The following is a 20,556-nucleotide window of genomic DNA, read 5'->3' on the forward strand; positions in this document are numbered from 1 at the left end:
CTGGAGTGGTCACCATGCCCTTCTCCGGGGGATCTTCCCGATGCAGAGATTGAGCCCGGGTCTCCTGCACTGAAGGCAGATTCTTTACCGTCTGAGCCACCGGCATAATTACCCCATCATGATACAATTCCAGGGGTGAACGTGTTGATGTTCTGTGCTTGCTCCTAGATGTTGCTCAGTGAGTATTCATTGAACAAATCAAGATGGCCTGTAAGCTCTACAGGGACCTGGGTAGTAGCTGCAGGTCTGCGTTTTGTTCACACCTAGGGATACAGACATAACCAATGTCTGTTGGGTAAAAACTGGAATGCCCTAGTTACGTGGACGGATGGTACTGTTGCCGACTGTTTGGTTGTTTCAGGTGCTTCTTTCTTCTTCGTGATTCCCCGAGCCTCGTTCTATCGCGGAAGCTCCTGGTCTGTGGAACAGATGATAGATCTGGGCTGCTGGCGCTGTGGGGGTCAGAGGCCTGCGATCTGGAGAATGTGCCGCTTTGGCCACAGGGAGGCGCTCTGGCTCCGCTGAAACGCCCAGGCTGGTGGGGGAGGGGCCGAGGCGCCGAGGGCGGGGGCGCGGTGGTGAGGAAGGGAGCAGGGCTTTTGCCTTCCATCGTTGTTATCAGTAGGGTGCATCATTTGTAGACTTCTCAAAGACATCGAAGTCATTTTCAAACTGAGATCCGTTTGCCTTGTGCTGTTTTCTTGTGGCAACCTGTTTGCTTTAAGCCCAGCCAAGCCCTGTACCCTCAATACAGGCACAAGCGAAGTGAAAGTTGCTCAGTCGTGTCCGACTCATTGCCGCCCCGTGGACTATACAGTCCGTGGAATTCTCCAGGCCAGAATCCTGGAGTGGGGAGCCTTTCCCTTCTCCAGGGGATCTTCCCACCCAGGGATTGAACCCAGGTCTCCCGCATTGCAGTCGGATTCTTCATGAGCTGAGCCACAAGGGCAGCCCCTTAACAGGCACAAAGACTGGCCTATCACTTGTAGGGCCCTCTCAGCACTCTTCCCAGGGTCTGGCTCCTGGCTGGCATCATGGCATCATGCCTTTTAATGATGGGCACAGGTCCAGAACAGGACTATGGCCTTTCGGTTCTCCTCCCTCCACACAGCTGGGCAAAGGCGCTCCAGGGAGTTAGTTGTTCAGTCGCTCAGTCGTATGGGAGTCTTTGCGACCCATGGACTGCAGCACGCCAGACTTCCCTGTCCTTCACTGTCTCCCGGAGTTCCAACTCACGTTCCGAGTCGGTGATGCCATCCTTGCATCTCATCCTCTGTTGTCCCCTTCTCCTCCCGCCTTCAATCTCTCCCAGCATCAGGGTCTTTTCCAACAAGTCAGCTCTTCGCATCAGGTGGCCAAAGTATTGGAGCTTAGACACTGAGAGAAATGGTGTTTTGAATGTTGTCCTGCCTGACTGAGCAGGGAAGAAGGAGATGTCTTGAAGGGGATATAGTTTGTCTGAGAACAGGTCTTGGAAGGGAGCGGGACAGGGGGAGAATCTATATAATGAGGAGAGCAGCTAATAGCCAAAGAGCTGACTGTCAGAGGACTATCCCAGCCCAGTGGATTCAAATCTACCTTCTATCACAATCTACATAAGGCATGAAAAGGGGAAGAAGAAGCATCCCTTAGCACTGGGGAAACTGACAGGATACTGACGTCACAGACAAAACCGCCAACCAAGGCCGAGGAGGCCAAAGCCCACCCACCCCCCACCCCCACCCCACACACACCCAGGGCACCCACCTTGACCCTGATCCGCCATGGGCTTCAGGCAGCTCTGCTGTGTGGTCCTCTGTCTCCTGGGCATAGGTGAGTCTGGAGTTCACACGGGCTGTCCCTGGACCCCATACCATTTCCCTGTGGCTTCAGCAACACCTTCCCCTCTGGCCTTTGTCTGAATTCTGTCCTTTTCTCCCAGCTGTCTGTGCGGACCCTGGGATCACTCAGATACCAAAATACCTAGTCATGGGAATGACGGACAAGAAATCTCTGACATGTGAACAACATCTGGGACATAATGCTATGTACTGGTATAAACAGAGCACCCAGAAGCCGCCAGAGCTCATGTTCATCCACAACTACCAGGAACTCGCTGGAAATGAGAGTGTTCCAAGCCGCTTCTGGCCTGAATGCCCAGACAGCTCTCAGTGCCGCCTGGACCTGAACGCCCTGAAACCACAGGACTCCGCCATCTATCTCTGCGCCAGCAGTAGAGACACAGCCCTGCAGAGGCAATTCCTTCCTGTGCACAAACCTCCAGGGTCCAGACAGGAAGCCGTGGGGGCCATCCCAGTCTTGGTTTGACATTTCCCATCAGACCATAGCCCTGCCTGTAGGGTCACCTGGCACCGCGGTGGAGAGTTTCTTCCCAGACATCAGCAGTGTTTGCCGGGCTCGTCCTGAGAAAGACTGTGCCAAGCCATTCAAGTTTAAGCAGTTTCTTCATCTGCCTTTCCCAATCGCTTTGATCCTCTGGGAACCCTTTCGTGAGACCCTTGACCCTCTGGCCACAGCAGTCCTACCTACCCTCCTTCTAAAAGGTGCTTTTTCTCCGACTTCGCCTTCCATCCAAGCTAGACCCCGGATGTCAGCCCAGATCCCAGCTCCAGATATGCTCAGACCTTCTTCAAAGCACCTCGTTCTCTCTCCAGGGTCTCTGTCCGTTCCTGCCCTCGAGGACCATGGACCCCCGATCCTGTTGGGATCGCTGTTCTCCAGTTCACCCTCCTGGCTTCTTGTTCAAGGGCTCAGCTCCTCACTGGCCTCTCTTCCACTCCAGCCTTAACCCTTCAGGCTTGATTCTGTTTTACTTCTGTCTCTTCAGGTCTTCACACCCTGCCATATCAGCCACAGAGTCCGATGGCCTTGGATCATTGCTCGCAACAGGCAGTGAGAACAGGTAGCAGCCTCCTGACATTTCAGAGCAGGACTTTGTGTTTGGGGTTGTCTTTGCTGAACCCTGTATCTTCCAGCCTCAGTGCTGCACATACCCACAGCCGAGGGCTGGCAGAAAGCCCTGCGTTCTGGAGGGTGAGCTGTCTGCCATCTACACAAGGGCTCCCTTCTCTTTCCTGCAGAGGACCCTCCATGGATGGGGACCCCTGACAGAGCTCCAAACCGTAACACCTCTGGCCAAGTCAATCCACACGGTGACTCTATTCTATGTCTTTGGAGTGTGGGGATTTTTTTTTTTTTTTTAAAGCTGAGTGTCACAATGCCCTGGCATATAGTTAAAAGATAAACACATCCTGATCTAGTATTCTAATGCCTTGCTTATTGTGAAATAAACAAGCCTTCTGTAAAGTGGATGCTTTGGCTTAAGGTTTCACAGGGATCCTCTAAACAAATGCCAGCACCCCAGGACTCATGCCCTACACGGGCCAGAGGATAAGAAGGTTGCCGCTACCCTGTGGGGGGTGTATATTGCTGGGAGCTCAGCAGGTGCCTGGCTTCTGTGCCTCTCCTTTTCAGGAACCCCAGCAGCCTAGGTTGTGGTCGCCCATGGCCGAGCAGCATGGAGCTTTAGGAATCAGAGGACTCCCAAGCAAGGGTCCCAGGGCTAGAGTCCCCACAAAGGACAGTGAGAGACCCAGCTTTGGGAAGCAGGTGTGAAAAATGTGTCCTCTGTCTTCACCAGTTCTCTTATCCTATAATCCAGCTCATCTGTTCTTTGATTTGTCCTGTTCCCACTCAAGGCTAGAACCTGAGCCCTACCCTGATCAAAGTCCCACATTTGCACAGGCCCTTGCTGTCAAGCCCTTAGGCAGCCACCAGGCCCCTGCACCCCTCGCTGAGGGCTGGCATGCTGGGCTGGGTGCTTACTTTCTCGCCTGCTCTCCCTCCCTCGCACTGAAATGTCCTTCCAGGTTTCCGGTCTCAACTTCTCACTGCATTTCCTCTCCACAGTGACACTTGTAGGGTTATTCTTTTTGTTTTGTTTCCTTTGGTCTCTTCATTCCCCATGTTTTCATCATTAGGCTCAGAACTATGACACCAGAGTCCATGCCCCCAGATTGTAGCTCTGAATTGGCCGTCAGAGAGGGGAGTGGGTCCCACCCGTCTATTGGGATCTTCACACCAGGCCTGGGTGTCCTCAAGCCTGTATTCTCCCAGGGTCCCTCTGCAGCTTGGGGGCTGGGAGGCTGCACCCCTCAGGACACACAAGGGCCAGTCCTAAGAACATCACATGTCCATGGGCACTAAGGCCCCCTCCTGTGGGGCACTCCTGAGTCTGTGGATGCTGCCCAGGACTGTGACGTCATCACAGGATCTCTTCCCTGGGGCTGCTAAGGACCAGATGCCCGACTGGGAGAGGCGTCGGCCCTGCCAGACACCCCCATGGACAGCAAGCTCTTCTGCTGGGCGATCCTTGGTCTCCTGGGAGTAAGTGCGTCCTGGAGGTGTGTGGGAAACTCCCATCCAGTTCCCTTGACCTGAAAGCAGTTCCACACCTTTGCCTCATTCTCTTCCTGGCCTCTGTGCCCTCCCACAGGACACTTGGTACCTGGTGTCAGCCAGAGCCCCTGCCATTACATCACAGAGATGGGATGGGATGTGACATGAGGTGTGACCCTATGCCTGGTCATTTGTACCTCTACTGGTACCAACAGACCCCGGGAAAGGGCATGGAGTTTCTGATGTCCATCTACAACAAAGAGCCTTCAGAAAACGCACACTTTATGGAGGATTGCTTCTCAGCTGAGATGCCCGATGGCAGGTACCTCATTCTGAAGATGCATCCTGCACAACTAGGGGACTTGGCCTTGTTCCTCTATGCCAGCAGCCTGCCCACAGCCTCGCAGAGATGCTTTCTGCCCTTTCACAAACTCCACAGCGTCTCTATGCCCTGACCAAGACTGCGGTGGGTGGGGGTAGGGGTTTGGGAGGCTGAAGCTGCTTTCCATTTGCACAGGTCAAAGTCAGCTTTAATTTGCAGAAGAAGACATGTTGCACAGGACATCTGGGGCTGTGGTATTCAGGAAAGGCTCCCAGGCACCACAGAATATGGCCATGGCTCCAGCAATGGGACATACCTGGCCAATGAGTGACATGAAAGCCTACAGGGCAACCTCTGTATTCTCTTCTGCTCTCTGTTTGTGTTATTTCCTATTTTGCAAAACATGCCTTCCTTCTATCTTTGAGTAGAGACTGGCTTACTGGAGAGGAGAGAGAGAATTGCAAGGGAATATCCAGGAACCTCCAACTGGGAACTTTCCAGAAGACAAAGGATCTCAACAGAAGAGCTGAGTACTGTTGGGAGAAGATGTTCTGGGACAGAAGGTAGACAAGGCAGAAGCACCTGTGGGACCCTGCTGGCCAGTACAGGGAGTTTCTTTGGCCCTGTGTATGTGACCTTATGCTCTTGGGCTTGCAGGGATCTGGTCCAACAAGAATGTCACCACAGAGGACAGACTCGGCAAGAGCAAACATGCACAGGGCATCCTGTGCCCAGAGCTGCTTGCTCTGAACCTGATGGGTGAAGACAGGACTGACTTCTCAGAGGCTGAGACCTGAGGGTTCCTGAACAATGGCCTGGAGAGACTGAAAGTTTGCGGCTGTGCACCATGACCTATGTTGGGATTCATGACCTCCGGAGGAGAGGATTTTGATCCAGGGGCCAGAGACGAGCTTGATCACTCAAGGCTTTTGTGCAATAAAGTTTTATTAAAGTATAAAAGGGATAGAGAAAGCTTCTGACATAGACATTAAAAGGGGGCAGAAAGAGTGCCCCCCTTGCTAGTTTTTAGCAAGGAGTTATATATCTGCCAGGGCTTCCCTTGTGGCTCAGCTGGTAAAGAATCTGTCTGCAAAGCAAGAGACTTGGGTTCGATCCCTAGGTTGGGAAGATCCCCTAAAGAAGGGAAGGGCTACCCACTCCAGTGTTCTGGCCTGGAGGATTTCATGGACTGTATAGTCCATGGGGTCGCAAAGAGTCGGACACGACTGAAGCGACTCAGCAGCAGCAGCAGCAAGCTTGGTGGCTTGGTGGTAAAGAATCTGCTGGCAATGCAGGAGCCGCAGGAGACTCGGGTTCAATCCCTGAGTCAGGAAGATCTCCTCGAGAAGGGAATGGCCACCCACTGAAGAATTCTTGCCTGTAGAATTCCATGGACAGAGGAGCCTGGTGGACAACAGTCTGTGGAGTTGCAAAGAGCCGGACGTGACTGAGCAATGAGCACTTTCACTTTTCACTCAATTAAATAGATCTGGGAGACCAGAAGGGGGAGCTCTTGTCCCCTGTGATGGTAGCAGATCCCAACAGGAGGAAGAAAGATTCCTCTTCTTTCCTGTCAAGGACTCAGTCACTGAAAAACCAGACCTTCCTTTCTAGCTCTCCCACCTTCCTTTTCCTCTCTACAAAAGCAAGGTGCAGGAACTTGCACATGACTTACCATAGCTACAGAAAGCTGTGAGTCAAGTTTACTCAATGTCTTACTCAGGACTATAGCCAGGGAGACAGCCTCTGAGACAGCTCTGAGGAACTGCTCTGAAAGGTATGGGGGTGGTGGGGGCTGGGGGGAGGTAACCGTATCTGTGATTTGGGCAAAGGGGTTATGTGCAACCATTATGTGCATCTCTGTAGAAGGCTGCTGCTGGTCACAGTGCTTTTCAAAGTACAGGAATACACAGGACCCATGTTCTGAAACATTTCTTCTGAATGTATCTATCTGAAGCCTGTCTGTCAGCTTTCTCAGAGCACAGAGTGCCTCACTTCTGATCTCTTCCTTGAACTCCTTTCAGGGGTGTGTTGAAGGTCAACAGCTGTGGTGGCTAAAAACTTAATCCTTATAGAGGCAGATGGACAGTGATATTCTTTAGCTAGCCATGCCTGTCTTTGCTGGAGAAATACCGAGCAGTCTATTTATTTCAAGTCAACAGTAGCCACAGTGTAGGGAGCTCTGAATATCTGACAAAGTGTCTATAAGTAACTTTAGAAAGAGCACTGTTCAAAAGGATACTACAAAAATATTAATGGTTGTTGACTCTGGGTAGTGGGACACACTTTTATTACAGGTGGTGAAATGAGTAATATTAGATGCTAATTTTATGCATTTTGTCAAGTAGGTATACTCGAGCAGCATCACTTCAATCAAGATACAGATGTGTTATCACCTCTTGTGTGTTTTGTCTCCTTCCAGTTAATACCCCCTTGCCCACTGGTGGCTCTGATGGTAAAACATCTGCCTACAATGCGGGAGACCCAGGTTCAATCCCTGGGTCAGGAAGATCTCCTGGAGAAGGAAATGGCAACCCACTCCAGTATTCTTGCCTGGAGAATCCCATGGATGGAGGAGCCTGGCGGGCTACAGTCCATGGGGTCGCAAAGAGTCAGACACGACTGAGCGACGTCACTCACTCCGCACTGGTAACTGCTGTTCTGACATCCACCACGCTTTTTTGTGACTAGCATCACTCATGTAACATAGTTCTTGCATTATTCATCCTTACTGTTCTGTTATTGGTAGTTTATTCTTTAATATTGTGTATATTTGGCTTAGATGGTAAAGCTTCTGCCTGAAATGTGGGAGACCCAGGTTTGATCCCCAGATCGGGAAGATCCTCTGGAGAAGCAAATGGCAACCCACTCCAGTACTTTTGCCTGGAAAATTCCATGGACGGAAGAACCTGGTGTGCTACAGTCCATGGGGTCGCAAAGAGTAGGACACGACTGAGTGACTTCACTTTCACCACAATTTCTATATTCATCTACATGCTGCTGAACACTTACATTGTTCTAGATTTGTCTGTTGTGTATAAAGCTGCAATAAGCAGTGTTCTGATTATAATGCTTTTGTGTGGACATACACTTTCATTTTTCTTGGGTAAATACCTAGGAGTGGGCATGCTGGGTGGTATGATAAGTACTTATTTCACTTTGTAAAAGTGAGTACACTATTTTCCCAAGTGGTGATGCCATTTAGCTTCTCACCAGGAAGGTGAGTTCTAGTTGCTTCAGTTTGTGCTGGAAAAAAAGTAGAATGGTGGGGAAGTGAAGTAAATATGGTGATTTAAAGGAGTTGTGACTAGCACTACAACCAGCTGGGAAGTACCACACAGGAAACCTGGAGGGCTCCAGAGAAGATGGAGGTGAAAAAAAAAAAAAAAAAATCCAGGAAATTACTGGAAAGCTTCCTGCCCCAGATGACAATGTCAACACCTCCAATTTACTAGGAGCAGGCACTGTGGAGGCTCTCCTCGGTCGTTTGACATTGTTGTTGCGCTAAATCCATGGCTTAAGCCCAGCTGTGTTCACTGATGACTGTGTGCTTAGCAAGACCTCATGTGGCCCTGTCCCGTCCACTTCACAGCCACCCGACGGTCTGGTCCTTGCTCCTTTCAGGTTAGGAGGAGGATGAGGTCTTCGGGTTGAACACGGTGCAAGGGCACTCCAGGTGAACAGACAGCCCTGTTGGAAGCAAACTGAAAAGCAAGGTTGGTATAGTGGCTATAATTTTGACATTAGCAGTGTGGTGGTGGTTTAGTTGCTAAGTCATGTCCGACTCTTGTGACCCCGTGGACTGTAGCCTGCCAGGCTCCTCTGTCCATCGGATTTCTCAGGCAAGAATACTGGAGTGGGTTGCCCTTTCCTTCTCCCGGGGATCTTCCCAACCCAGGGATCGAATCCACGTCTCCTGCATTACAGGCAGATTCTTTACTTCTGAGTCACAGGTCGATCCTTGAAAGCAGCTGTCCTCAACCTTGCTGGCATTGAGGATCAGTTTCACGGAAGACAATTTTTCACAGATGGAGGGTGGGGGGATGGTTTCAGGATGATTCAAGTGCACTTCATTTACTGTGCACTTTATTCCTTCTATTACTATATCAGCTCCACATCAGATCATCAGGCACTAGATCCCAGAGGTGGGGGACCCCTGCCGTACAGCACCACCCAAATCTCCAGTAGAATCTATGAAATTCATTGGGTTTTCCTAATTTTCTTGAGGAAATCAAAGGCAGTCTTAGCTTTTTGGCCAGGTAATGTGATAGGGTTAGAGAAGACCAGAGGAATGCAGATCCCATGGGCATGGTCAGAAACCCCTGGAAGGGCTTTGAATTTTCATAGTTTTTGGAGTTTATAAGCTCTGGGAAATTTCACTTAGTTTTCAAAGGAGAGCTTCACAGATCTTATCTGGATTGTTAGCTGAAATCTCGTTTTGGGGGAAAATAAGGGAAAATGTTCCTTGATGATAGGAGTCATTATTTCAGGAAAAGATGGATATATACTAGTTCCTACTGGAACAAAAACTTAGTGTTTACATGAAACATTGGCTTTTCTTAGAGAATTTGATAACTTGAACCTCCTTCTCCATAATACAACATTTTGAAATGTTGATATAAAATACGCTAGGTGGGCTGCAGGTTAAGAATTCCTATTAATTGGCCTTACATTTTCTTATGTGGTAACATCTTCTATATTCTTATTTATATCGCAGATCTTCATGTAGTATATTTGTTATGCTTGTTTTAAATTGTTAATTCATTGAATTCAATAACTCGCTTTCTGAGGCTACATATTGTACAGTTAATTTTATTTTTTCTGGTTCTTTAGTGGTATCTCATATCCAGCTATTGATTTCTGTGATAAAAATGCAGGTAAGATTGTCTCAAAGTGAAGAAGGGGTCAGGCAAGAGCAAAATGAAAATTATTTTCACCAATTGTTTTCTCACTGCTGACCTGGACTCACCCCTCATCTTACTCATATTCCAGCCCCAAAGAGCTTCAGTCTTTCCAGAATATTCTCTTGATTTTTGATGAATCTCTAGTGCTCACATTTACCTCTTGCCTCATCAGGTTCCCCTAATGAAGGAGCCAGGTGATGCAACCTAGGTGATGCTAGGTTGCAATTTTAGAAGGATCCAGAAGCCAGTGGCTCCACATTTTGTCCATTGTTACAATATCAGTCGGGCTTCTCTTGTCTTAAATATAATGACTGTTTGTTATGGGGCCTCAGGCATCTCTTAAACAATCTTCTGAGGTCTTTTTTTCTTCAAACACTTACGTTTTGACTGGCAATCTTGCAGTTTTTTCTAATTGATGCCAAAAGATGCCAAGTGTTCCATAAAGCAGAGAAATACACCTTCCTTAGTGTAATTTATAGTGATTGCTCATATTTCTATGATTTTGTGTAGAACCTTCTCCTTATCTACTATCAGAAACTCCATAAGACACATATGATGCTATTGTGAATGGTTTTAATGAGCTACGTGTACACAAAATTGGTAAAAAGTATTTAGTTACAGGACATTGCCATCTGGGCTTGCGTTAATTTGATCTGACTTATATCGATGAAGATTCACTCAGAGTGGAATTTCCCTTCACTGGGTGGATCTTGTAAGAGGTCTGGTCACTCTTAGCTTGCTGGCACATCAGCTGGTCATCGATGACATTGATGTACTGCCCAACAGTGTCACATGCAGCTGAATCAGGGGTCTCTTCTCAATGGTTCTTGGAGGGCTTGTTGCCTTCAGACTTAGAAAGTCAAGAAATAGATTCCATTAGAAAATCTATATTCACTCTATATAATTCACTGTGTAAGACCAAGTAACAGGTAATTCAATGTAAATTATCTCCAATGGGAGATACTGGCTCTGGAAATGAGTCCTTCTTAGAATCTATTTTCCCAAATCCCTCTATTAATTTTGTTATTATGCATTAATCCATTAGTATCCTTTCTGGCATAATAGTTACAGAAGGTTAGGATATTTAATTTCCTACTTGGGCATCAAAGAAAAGTCTAGAGAAATATGACCATTTATCTATACACATTTACTCATATATAGGCAAATGGGCATTGTATGAATATTATTATCAATGAACAGAGGCAAAAAGAGAATTTCTAAAAGAGACAGGATAGAAGAGATTTTCCAGAAACAAAGAGCATTATTTTCTTATTCTGGGGTAAACTGATTAGTGGGAACATTGCAAAAAGGCCTATGTGGTGTGCTTTGAGTCAGTTGTCTGCAGTCATGAAAAGAAAACCAAGTTTAGTGTCTAATCTGACCTAAGCCGGGTTTGTACCATTCAGCTCATCAAAAACTGCTTAAAGTCAAAACAGTTCTTTCATGGCCACATTTCTTTTTTGCTTAAAATACAAAATCACAAATCATCTAGGCCTGGCTTGTATATGATCTGTGTGTGTGTGTGTGACTTCAGGAGAAACTAAGCAAAAGCCCCTCCCCCCCCAAACAAAGAACATACTGCAATAGGCAACCAGTGAAATAGTTTCTAATTTAAACACATCCCATGATGATTATCTCAGGGCAAAGTCACCCATAGGTCTCATGGGGGCACTGTGGATTGCCAAACTCCAGAAGTTTCTGGGGCAGAGCAAGCAGATAGAGCTAGTGCCTGGGACCAGGAGGGTTAAAAAACAGCATTATGTGGTGCTGTTTTCCTCTAGAAGACTTAATAGCACAGACACTAATTTGCAGGCTTGCTGTCCCAGCTGGGAGCCATCAACTTCAACTATGCAGTGCTGAGGGAGCCTCTGAGGTTGCAGGAAAAGTGAAGGGTATGGAGCTGGGAGAGGGCAGGGACAGGTAGAGAAACACCTGCCTCAAAGTAAAAGCAAAAGAGCCATGGGGAAGGGCATGTGGCCTAATTCCAGCCTCGCCTTAACTAGCACATTCAGCTCACATGTCATCTAAGAGACTTTGCAGGACAGAGCAGGGTTCCTGGATCAGCTGACCTGGAAAGGGGGGGCCAGGCTCATGAGAACCAGCAGAGGCAATGACATCAGAGCAGTGACGTCACTGCCTCACCTCCAGTAGGAGTAAGGAGGCCCAGAACCCCAGCTCTCAGAGAAGCAAAGCTCTGAGCAAGGAGACACCTGCCCAGCTCTGCCCCTCCTGCCATGGGCTGCAGCCCCGTCTGCTGTGTGGTTCTGTGTCTCCTGGCAGCAGGTGGGTTCTTGGCACAGGGGAGAATCCATGTTCCTAGCCTGACTCTGCCTGAATCCAAGACAGCATCAGGCTATCTCCCACATTCTTTCTCAGCCCCAATCTTCTTCCCCACATGCCTTGTGGATTCTGGAGTCACCCAAACCCCGAGATACGTGATTAAAGTAAGAGGACAGCGAGGGACCCTGAGACGCTCCCCTGCCTCTGGCCAAACCCCCCACCACCCAGAGTGTCTTGGTACCAACAGGCCCTGAGTCAGGGCCCTCAGTTCTTTGAGTTTTATGAAACTGCAAAGAACTAAAGGCAACTTCCCAGGTCAATTCTCAGCAAAACGGTTTCGTGACTCCCGCTCTGAGCTGAACACAAGCTCCTTGCAGCTGACTGACTTGGCCCTGTACCTTGGTGCCAGCAGCGACCTCAGAGCTGCCAGATCCATGAGAGCCTGGGGACTGCAGTGGGAGACAAATTGACTGGGGGCCCTGGAAAGCAGTCCTGGGCTCTCGTGCCACGCAGGGAGGGACAAGAGAGGTCAAGAAGATGTGTTCAGAGAATGGGCTTACATCACCAGATTTGCTCCAAAACGACCTTCCTGTCTGACACTGGATGCTACCAGGGGAGAGGAAGGGTTTGTCATTTACTAACTGGAGGCTTCTTTTTTGAGGAAGAGAGAGTTCACCTGGTGAACAAAATGACATGATAAGTGTGTGATCCTAATAGCATAACAAGCGTTTGATTTGTATAATTTAGGGAGAAGACACTGACATACGGGGAAGGTCCAGGGCAGAAACTACTGCATGAAGTGGTTGAGAATAGATCTGGAGCTACAAAATGAGTAAAAAAAGAAAAAAAAACAACTGTGTTACTCAAAACATCTCTTTCCTCCTCCTCCCACAGTCTTGAGTCACCGGTGTTTCTAACAACCTGACCCCCTGGGGCCAGTCCGGGTGAGGTCCTCACCATGTAGATGACGTGATGATGGTGTGTGAAACCCGGAGTTGACCTCAGTTATTCTTTCTAGACCTTTCTCCCTTGCCTGCGTCCTCTGGGCATGGTTCAGTGCCTCCCACACACAGAAGAGGGCATGGCTCCTCTGGTTATACACAGGCAGAGGCTCTCCAAGTCAATTCTGCTTCCCTGGAACCCCTTCAACACTCAGATTCTATTTGCTTCAGATCACCGCTTTGGGGCCATCTCAGGAGGTAATGCGCTCTGTGACCAAACTTTGCTAAATTCCCTGAAACGCAGATGCATCTTAAACCCTCTGCATCCACTCTCTCTCTCTCCCCACGGCCCCACGGGCCCTCTCTCCTCCCCACACACGACCAGGTACTGCTCATTTTTCAGGGCCTGGCTCAGACCTGCCTTCCTCTTTGCTTCTTATCCTGACTTTCTGCGGGGCTATACTATTGACTAGTTTGCTCCTGCTGTGCTGTGCTTAGTTGCTCAGTTGTGTCCGACCCTTACAACTCCGTGGACTGTAGCCTGACAGGCTCCTCTGTCCATGGGATTCTCCAGGCAAGAGTACTGGAGTACGTGGCCATGCCCTCCTCCTGGGGATCTTCTCAGGCTGCCGTAATACACACCAGGCTGTGTGGCTTAGACCACACACGCTGATTTTCTCACAGTTCTGGGGCCTGAAACCCAAGATGCAGGGGCTAGGGTTGGTTTCCAGTGAGAACTCTTCTCCTGGCTGGGATGCAGCTGCCTTCTCCCTGTGGCCTCACAGGGCCTCTCCTCTGGGTTTTCACAGAGAAAGGGCTCTGGTGTCTCTTCCTCTCACATGAGGACACTAGTTACTCTGTGTTAGAGTCCTACATGCATAACGTTATTCATCTTTAACCACCTCCCTCAAGGTCCTAAGTTCAGATACAGTCTCACGGGGGTTGGGACTTCAATGATTGAATTTAGGGGAGACATAAGTCCTTCTATAAAAACTGTCTTACAACCTTTACTTTCATAGAAAAAGCCAAGTATGTAAATATATAATTGATACTCTGACACTTGTGAAAGGGGTTAATTAATGCCCATTTACATAGAGTGGCTCAGTGGTAAAAGGTCTGCTTTCAACGCAGGAGATGCAGGAGAGGTGTGGAAGACATGGGTTCCATCCCTGGGTGGGGAAGATCCCCAGGAGTAGAAAATGGCAACTCAGTCCAGTATTTTTACCTGGAAAATTCCATGGATAGAGGGGCCTGGTGGGCTACAGTCCATGGGGTCGCAAAGAGTTGGACATGACTGAGCACGCACGGATATATTGTATACACAGCTGCATGGAGGTTTTTTTTTTTCCTAGCACAATTTAGATATTTATCCTAGTGTGTGAACAACTGGATTCAAGTCCAGACTTCCAGTTTGTGTGAACATTTCAACATTTTCTTTTCTGGCTATGTCTATGTCAGTGTTAAGTCTTATCAGAATATTCCACACTGAGCACTCTTCTAATCAAAGTATACGCATTAGTACAACTCCCGGTGAGTATGCTTTAAAGTGATTAGAGTAACATAGTATGGTTTCTTTAAAAAAAATATAGCTTATAATTAAATGTGGGTGTGAATCCAAGTTACCACTCTCTTGCAGTTTCTCTAAGTCTCCTGAGTCTGACAATCTCAGAAGCTGGAGTTGGGATTCTTTCTGTTTCTTCTTTGTATCATGTGTATAGTTGGTTTATCCTGTTGTCTTAGTTTCAGGTGTACAGCTCAGTGATTTGGTGATGCACATATACACATACACATATAGAAGCGGAAAACGTGGAAACAGTAACAGATTTCATCTTCTTGGGCTCCAAAATCACTGCAGATGGTGACTGCAGTCACAAAATTAAAAGACACTTGCTCCTTGGAAGAAAAGCAATGACAAACCCAGACAGCAAATTAAAAAGCAGAGACATCGGGGGTACTCTTTCTACCCCCTTCTGATGCCTATGTCAGAAGCTTTCTCTATCTCCTTTATACTTTAATAAAACTTTATTAAAAAAAAAAAAGCAGAGACATCACTTTGCCAATAGAGGTCTGTCTAGTCAAAGCTATGGTTTCTCCAGTAGTCATGCATGGATGTGAGAGTTGGACCATAAAGAAGGCTGAGCACTGAAGAATTGATGCTTTCAAACTGTGGTGTTGGAGAAGACTCTTGAGAGTTCCTTGGATTGAAAGGAGATCAAACCAGTCCATCCTAAAGGAAATCACCCTGAACATTCACTGGAAGGACTGATGCTGCACCTAAAGCTCCAATACTTTGGCCACATGATGGGAAGGGCTGACTCACTGGACAAATCCTGGATGCTGGGAAAGATTGAATGTAGGAGGAGAAGGGGATGACGGAGGATGAGACGGTTGGATGGCATCACTAATTAAATGGACATGAGTTTGAGCTAACTCTGGGAGATAGTGGAAGACAGAGGAACCCGGGATGCTACAGTCCATAGGGTCACAAAGAGTGAGACACAATTTAGTCACTGAAAAGCAACAAAAATACATATGTGTGTATGTATATATTTTCAGAATCTTTTTCCTTGTAAGCTATTAGAAAATACCAAGTATAATTCCCTGTGCTGTGTAGTAGGTCCTTGTTGATTATCTATTATCTATTTTCTATATTGTAATGCATATATGTTAATCCCAGACTCCTAACTGATCCTTCCCTCTTAAGAGTTGGACACGACTGAGTGACTCACTTTCACTTTTCACTTTCCTGCATTGGAGAAGGCAATGGCAACCCACTCCAGTGTTCTTGCCTGGAGAATCCCAGGGATGGGGGAGCCTGGTGGGCTGCCGTCTATGGGGTTGCACAGAGGCGGACACGACTGCCGTGACTCAGCAGCAGCAGCGGCACCTTTCTCCTGTGGCTCAGGCGGTAAGGAATCTGCTGCAATGCAGGAGACCCAGGTTCCATCCCTGGGTTGGGAAGATACCCTGGAGAAGGAAATGGCGACAGACTCCAGCGTGCTTGCCTGGGAAATCGCATGGACAGAGAAGCCTGGTGGGCTACAGTCTATGAGTCAGACACGACGGAGCGACTAGCAATTTCCACTTTCACTTTTCCCCATTGGTAACCATGAGTTTCTTTTCTATGTCTGTGGGTCTATTTCTGTTTTGTAAATGAGTTTGTTTTTACGTCCTTTTGTTTAGATTGCACTTGTAAGCTGTATCATATAATATTTGTCTTTCTCTGCCTTATTCCATTAGTATGATAATCTCCAGGTTCAAACATTTTATTGAAAATAACATTATTTCATTCTTTTTGTGGCTGAGTAATACTCCACTGTGTGTGTGTGTGTGTGTGTATACACACATACTACCTCTACTATTCATCTGTTGATGAATATTTAGGATGCTTCCATATCTTGAGTATTGTAAATAGTGCCATGAAGAACACTGAGGTCCATGTGTCTTTTAGAATTATAGTTTTGTCTAATTTTATGCCTACAAGTGGGATTGCAAGATCATACAGTAACTCTGTTTTTAGTTTCTTAACCAGCCTCCATACTCTTCTAAGACTCATTTGAAAAGACCCTGATGCTGGGAGAGATTGAGGGCAGAAGGAGAAGGGGATGACAGAGGATGAGATGGCTGGATGGCATCACCGACTCAATGGACATGGGTTTGGGTGGACTCTGGGAGTTGGTGGTAGACAGGGAGGCCTGGTGTGCTGCAGTTCATGGGGTCGCAAGAAGTAAGACACGACTGAGTGACTGAACTGAACTGAACTGAACTGAACTCTTCTAATAGCTGTGCCAGATTTCATTCCCACCAACAGTGTAGGAGGGTTCCTTTTCCTCCACACTGCCTTCAGCATTTATTACTTGTAGACTTTTTAATGATGCCTATTCTGACCAGTGTGAGGTGATACCTCACTATAGTTTTGACTTGCATTCCTCTGATAATTAGTGTTGTTGCCAAACTTTTCTTGTGCTTGTTGGCCATCTTCATGTCTTCTTTGGAGAGTAGTCCTCCTAGGTCTTCTACTGACTGGATAGTTATTTCAAGATTTCATAAGTATAGAAATAAATAGGTTCATATATATATAACCTCTTTATAAAGTACACTACTTAGAATTTGGCAATACTTAATTTAAACATAAAATCTGGAAATATACAATTTCTGATTAATCAGAAGGAGCTATGGAATACATGTTTCCAGGATGGTTTCACTTGAGACCACCAGAGTGTTTATTTTATGGCCTGTACTATTTCATCTTAGCAAACTACCATGATAGCAATGGTGGAGCAATTTTTTTTTTCTTAGTCGAAGTGTCTCTTCATACAATCTTTTACCTCCAAAGGCTGAGTGAATTTCAAGGTCAACCCTAATTCAGCCAGGCTGGGGAGGCATAAGAACAGGAGTGTGAGTATGTGTGTGTGTGTGTGTGTGTGTATGTGTGTGGAGGGGTTGTCCTGAGGACTCTTGGGAATTTCTATTCCTGCTTTAGGCCTAAAGTACAAATCCATGAGACTGTGGACCATTGGCCACTAGGAGCCACTGTGGGCCCATGGTAAGCAGGCTGCCTGGGAGGGGTTGAAGAGGCACCCAAGAGAGCGGAGCTTAAGGGAACGGTGACTATATGCCTGCATCAGGGAGCAGGTTTGAGTTCCCCTAGTGCTTCCAGCCGGAGAAGGCAATGGCACCCCACTCCAGTACTCTTGCCTGGAAAATCCCAGGGACAGAGGAGCCTGGTAGGCTGCAGTCCATGGGGTCTCGAAGAGTCAGACATGACTGAGCGACTTCACTTTCACTTTTCACTTTCGTGCACTGGAGAAGGAAATGGAAACCCACTCCAGTGTTCTTGCCTGGTGAATCCCAGGGACAGGGGAGCCTGGTGGGCTGCCGTCTATGGGGTCGCCCAGAGTCAGACACGACTGAAGTGACTTAGCAGCAGCAGCAGCAGCAGTGCTTCCAGGACACAAGGAACTGGTGCAGACTCCTCACTGCCCAGGGGAGTGGGGATGTCCCTGGAGCTTCAGGATGTACTCAGGGGGACCCTGCAAAGGAAGTGGAGGGTGAGGGGTTCAGGTGGCTGGTGAGGGCTCGGTGATGAGTGTCAGGAAGGAGCAGAGAGAGGAGGAGAAGTGATATTGTGGACAAATGGATACATGGGGAGAATGCACACTTCACACCCACCCTTTGCTGAGCAGCTGTGCGGGACAGGGAAGGGAATAGAGGAGCTAACCCTGGGTCCTCCCAAGGGGTCTAGTGGACAAGGGCAGCCTGCAGAGACAGACAACAGTGATGTCATAGGCAAACGCTCCAATCAGGGAAGCAGGAGGGTCAGCACTGTACACCACTCACCCCAGGAGCCCCGCCCCAGCCAGCAGCAGTCTTGGGTTCCTGATGCTGCCATGGGCTCCAGGCTCCTCTGCTGTGTGACTCTCTGCCTCTTGGGAGCAGGTGAGTCCTAGACACAGTGTGGGAGCTTCTGAGATGTCTTTGCCTCCCTGAGATAGAAGCCTGGCGATGAGGGCTGCAGCAGGAGGCTTCCCCTGTGCTCTGCCCTTAGCTTCCGTCTGTCTCCTTCCCAACAGGCCTGGTGGATTCTGAAGTCACCCAGACCCCCAAATACCTGATCAAATCAAGAAAGCAGCAAGCGACTCTGAGATGTTCCCCTAACTCTGGACACAGCTCTGTGAACTGGTACCAACAGGCCCTGGGCCAGGGCCCCCAGTTCCTCATTCAGTGTTACCGCGGACAAGTTAGTAGAGGAGAAAACATGCCAGATCGATTCTCAGCAAAACAATTTAGTGGCTTGCGCTCTGAGCTGAATTTGAGCTCCTTGGAGCTGACAGACTCAGCCGTGTATCTCTGTGCCAGCAGCCAAGACACAGCCCTGCATGATCAGGTGCCTCTGGGACAAAAACACTCCTACCCCAGCTCAGGAAGTGGCCTTGAGGGTGTTGGCTGCCAGCCAGCCAGGCCCAGGCTCTGGTAGAGTGGACAGATTTTCCCAGACATTCTTTGTTTGCTGTGTTTTAATGCTCACAAAGATCATGCAAGATAAGTATTATTCTAATTGTTTATACACTGGAGGGGAACTGACTTGTCCAGGTCTCATACTTCATCACTGTCAGACAAGGAGTCAGACTCACGTCTGTCCTCAACACCTGTGGTCCTTGCCCCCCTTAGAACTGTCCCCCATAGAACAAACATGTACACATGTTTTAAAGGGGTAGGTTCACATAGTTGTTAAGGCTGCTAAGTCCCCAAACTGGATACTGGGCTGGTGGTAGAGACCCAGGGAAAGCTGAGTTTTAGTTCTAAAGCTGAAGAACTAATGGCCCAGTTTGAAGGCCATCACCTGGACAATTATCTCTTACTTGGGGAGGATCAGTCTCTCTGTTCTATTCCTGTCTTCACTGGTTAAATGATGCCCACCAACACTATGAAAGGTCATCTGTTTACAATGTTACAATGTTAATCTAACCTAGGTTAATCTAACCTAATCTAAAGTCTATGTGTTTCCATGTTAATCTCTTCCAACAACACCCTCATATAACACCCAGAATAATGTTTAATTAAATATCTGTGGCATACTCAAGGTGATACACTATAATAGCATCACACCATGTTCCACTGTTGTATAAGTACTTAATAAGCAGGAAGTCCCTGGCACATAACAACACTCTGGACTTCTTCATTCCTTTTGCTAAACTCTGACAGCCTCTTTTACCATTTTCTAGGTGCAAAGGTAGAAATGGACATATGTTACCTTGAAATCCTGTAGTTGAGGGTATCAGAAGTGACAGGAAAAAAGCATTTATGCCTGATGAGTCGTCACATGAAATTAACAAGAGTGTGTAATATATATGCCTCCTCAGATATTTTAAAATGTGAATTATATGTGTGTGCTCAGTTGTGTCTGACTCTTCGCGACCCTATGCACTGTAGCCTGTCGGGCGCCTCGTCTATGGGATTCCCCAGGCAAAACTCTGCAGTGGGTTTCCATTTCCCTCTCCAGGAGATCTTCCTGACCCAGGGATCAAATCCACATCTCCTCAATGGCAGCTGGATTCTTTACCACTGTGCCACCTGGGAAGCCCTGTAGTTAACCTTTAGCTCATGTATGCTTTAGGGTCTGAGACATCCACAACACTGTCATCAAAACCTTGTGTATAACCTCACCTTCATCCATCTGTGTGTGGGATTCCAGGTCTACAGATTCAGCCAAACTGGGCAGTGCCTTCAGTTCAGTACAGTCACTCAGTCGTGTCCGACTTCTGAGACCCCATGGACTGTAGCATGCCAGGCTTCCCTGTCCATCACCAATTCCCGGAGCTTGCTCAAACTCAAGTCCATGGAGTCAGTGATGCCATCTAACCATCTCATCCTCTGTTGCCCCCTTCTCCTCCCATCTTCAATCTCTCCCAGAATCAGGGTCTTTTCCAAGGAGTCAGCTCTTCACATCCGGTGACCAAAGTATTGGCGTTTCATCTTCAGTCCTTCCAGTGAATATTTAGGACTGATTTCCTTTAGGATTGACTGGTTTGCTCCTTGCTGTCCAAGACCTCTCAAGAGTCTTCTCCAACACCACAGTTCTAAAGCATCAATTGTTCGGCACTCAGCTTTCTTTATGGTCCAGCTGTCACATCCATTCATGAGTAATGGGAAAACCATAGCTTTGACTAGGCAGACCTTGGTTGGCAAAGTGATGTCTCTGCTTTTTAAT

At 47.7% G+C, this 20,556-nt stretch overlaps 1 gene segment (V, D, J or C); it reads left to right on the forward strand.

Moving 5' to 3' along the window:
- Positions 1 to 1,732: 1,732 nt before the first annotated feature.
- Positions 1,733 to 2,307, forward strand: LOC139182590 (T cell receptor beta variable 4-1-like). The segment is given in 2 exon segments: positions 1,733 to 1,812; positions 1,922 to 2,307. Coding segments are annotated over 2 exon segments (435 nt in total).
- The last annotated feature ends 18,249 nt before the right edge of the window (positions 2,308 to 20,556 follow it).

Source organism: Bos indicus, chromosome 4, assembly GCF_029378745.1.
Source record: "Bos indicus isolate NIAB-ARS_2022 breed Sahiwal x Tharparkar chromosome 4, NIAB-ARS_B.indTharparkar_mat_pri_1.0, whole genome shotgun sequence".
Taxonomy (NCBI): Eukaryota; Metazoa; Chordata; class Mammalia; order Artiodactyla; family Bovidae; genus Bos; species Bos indicus.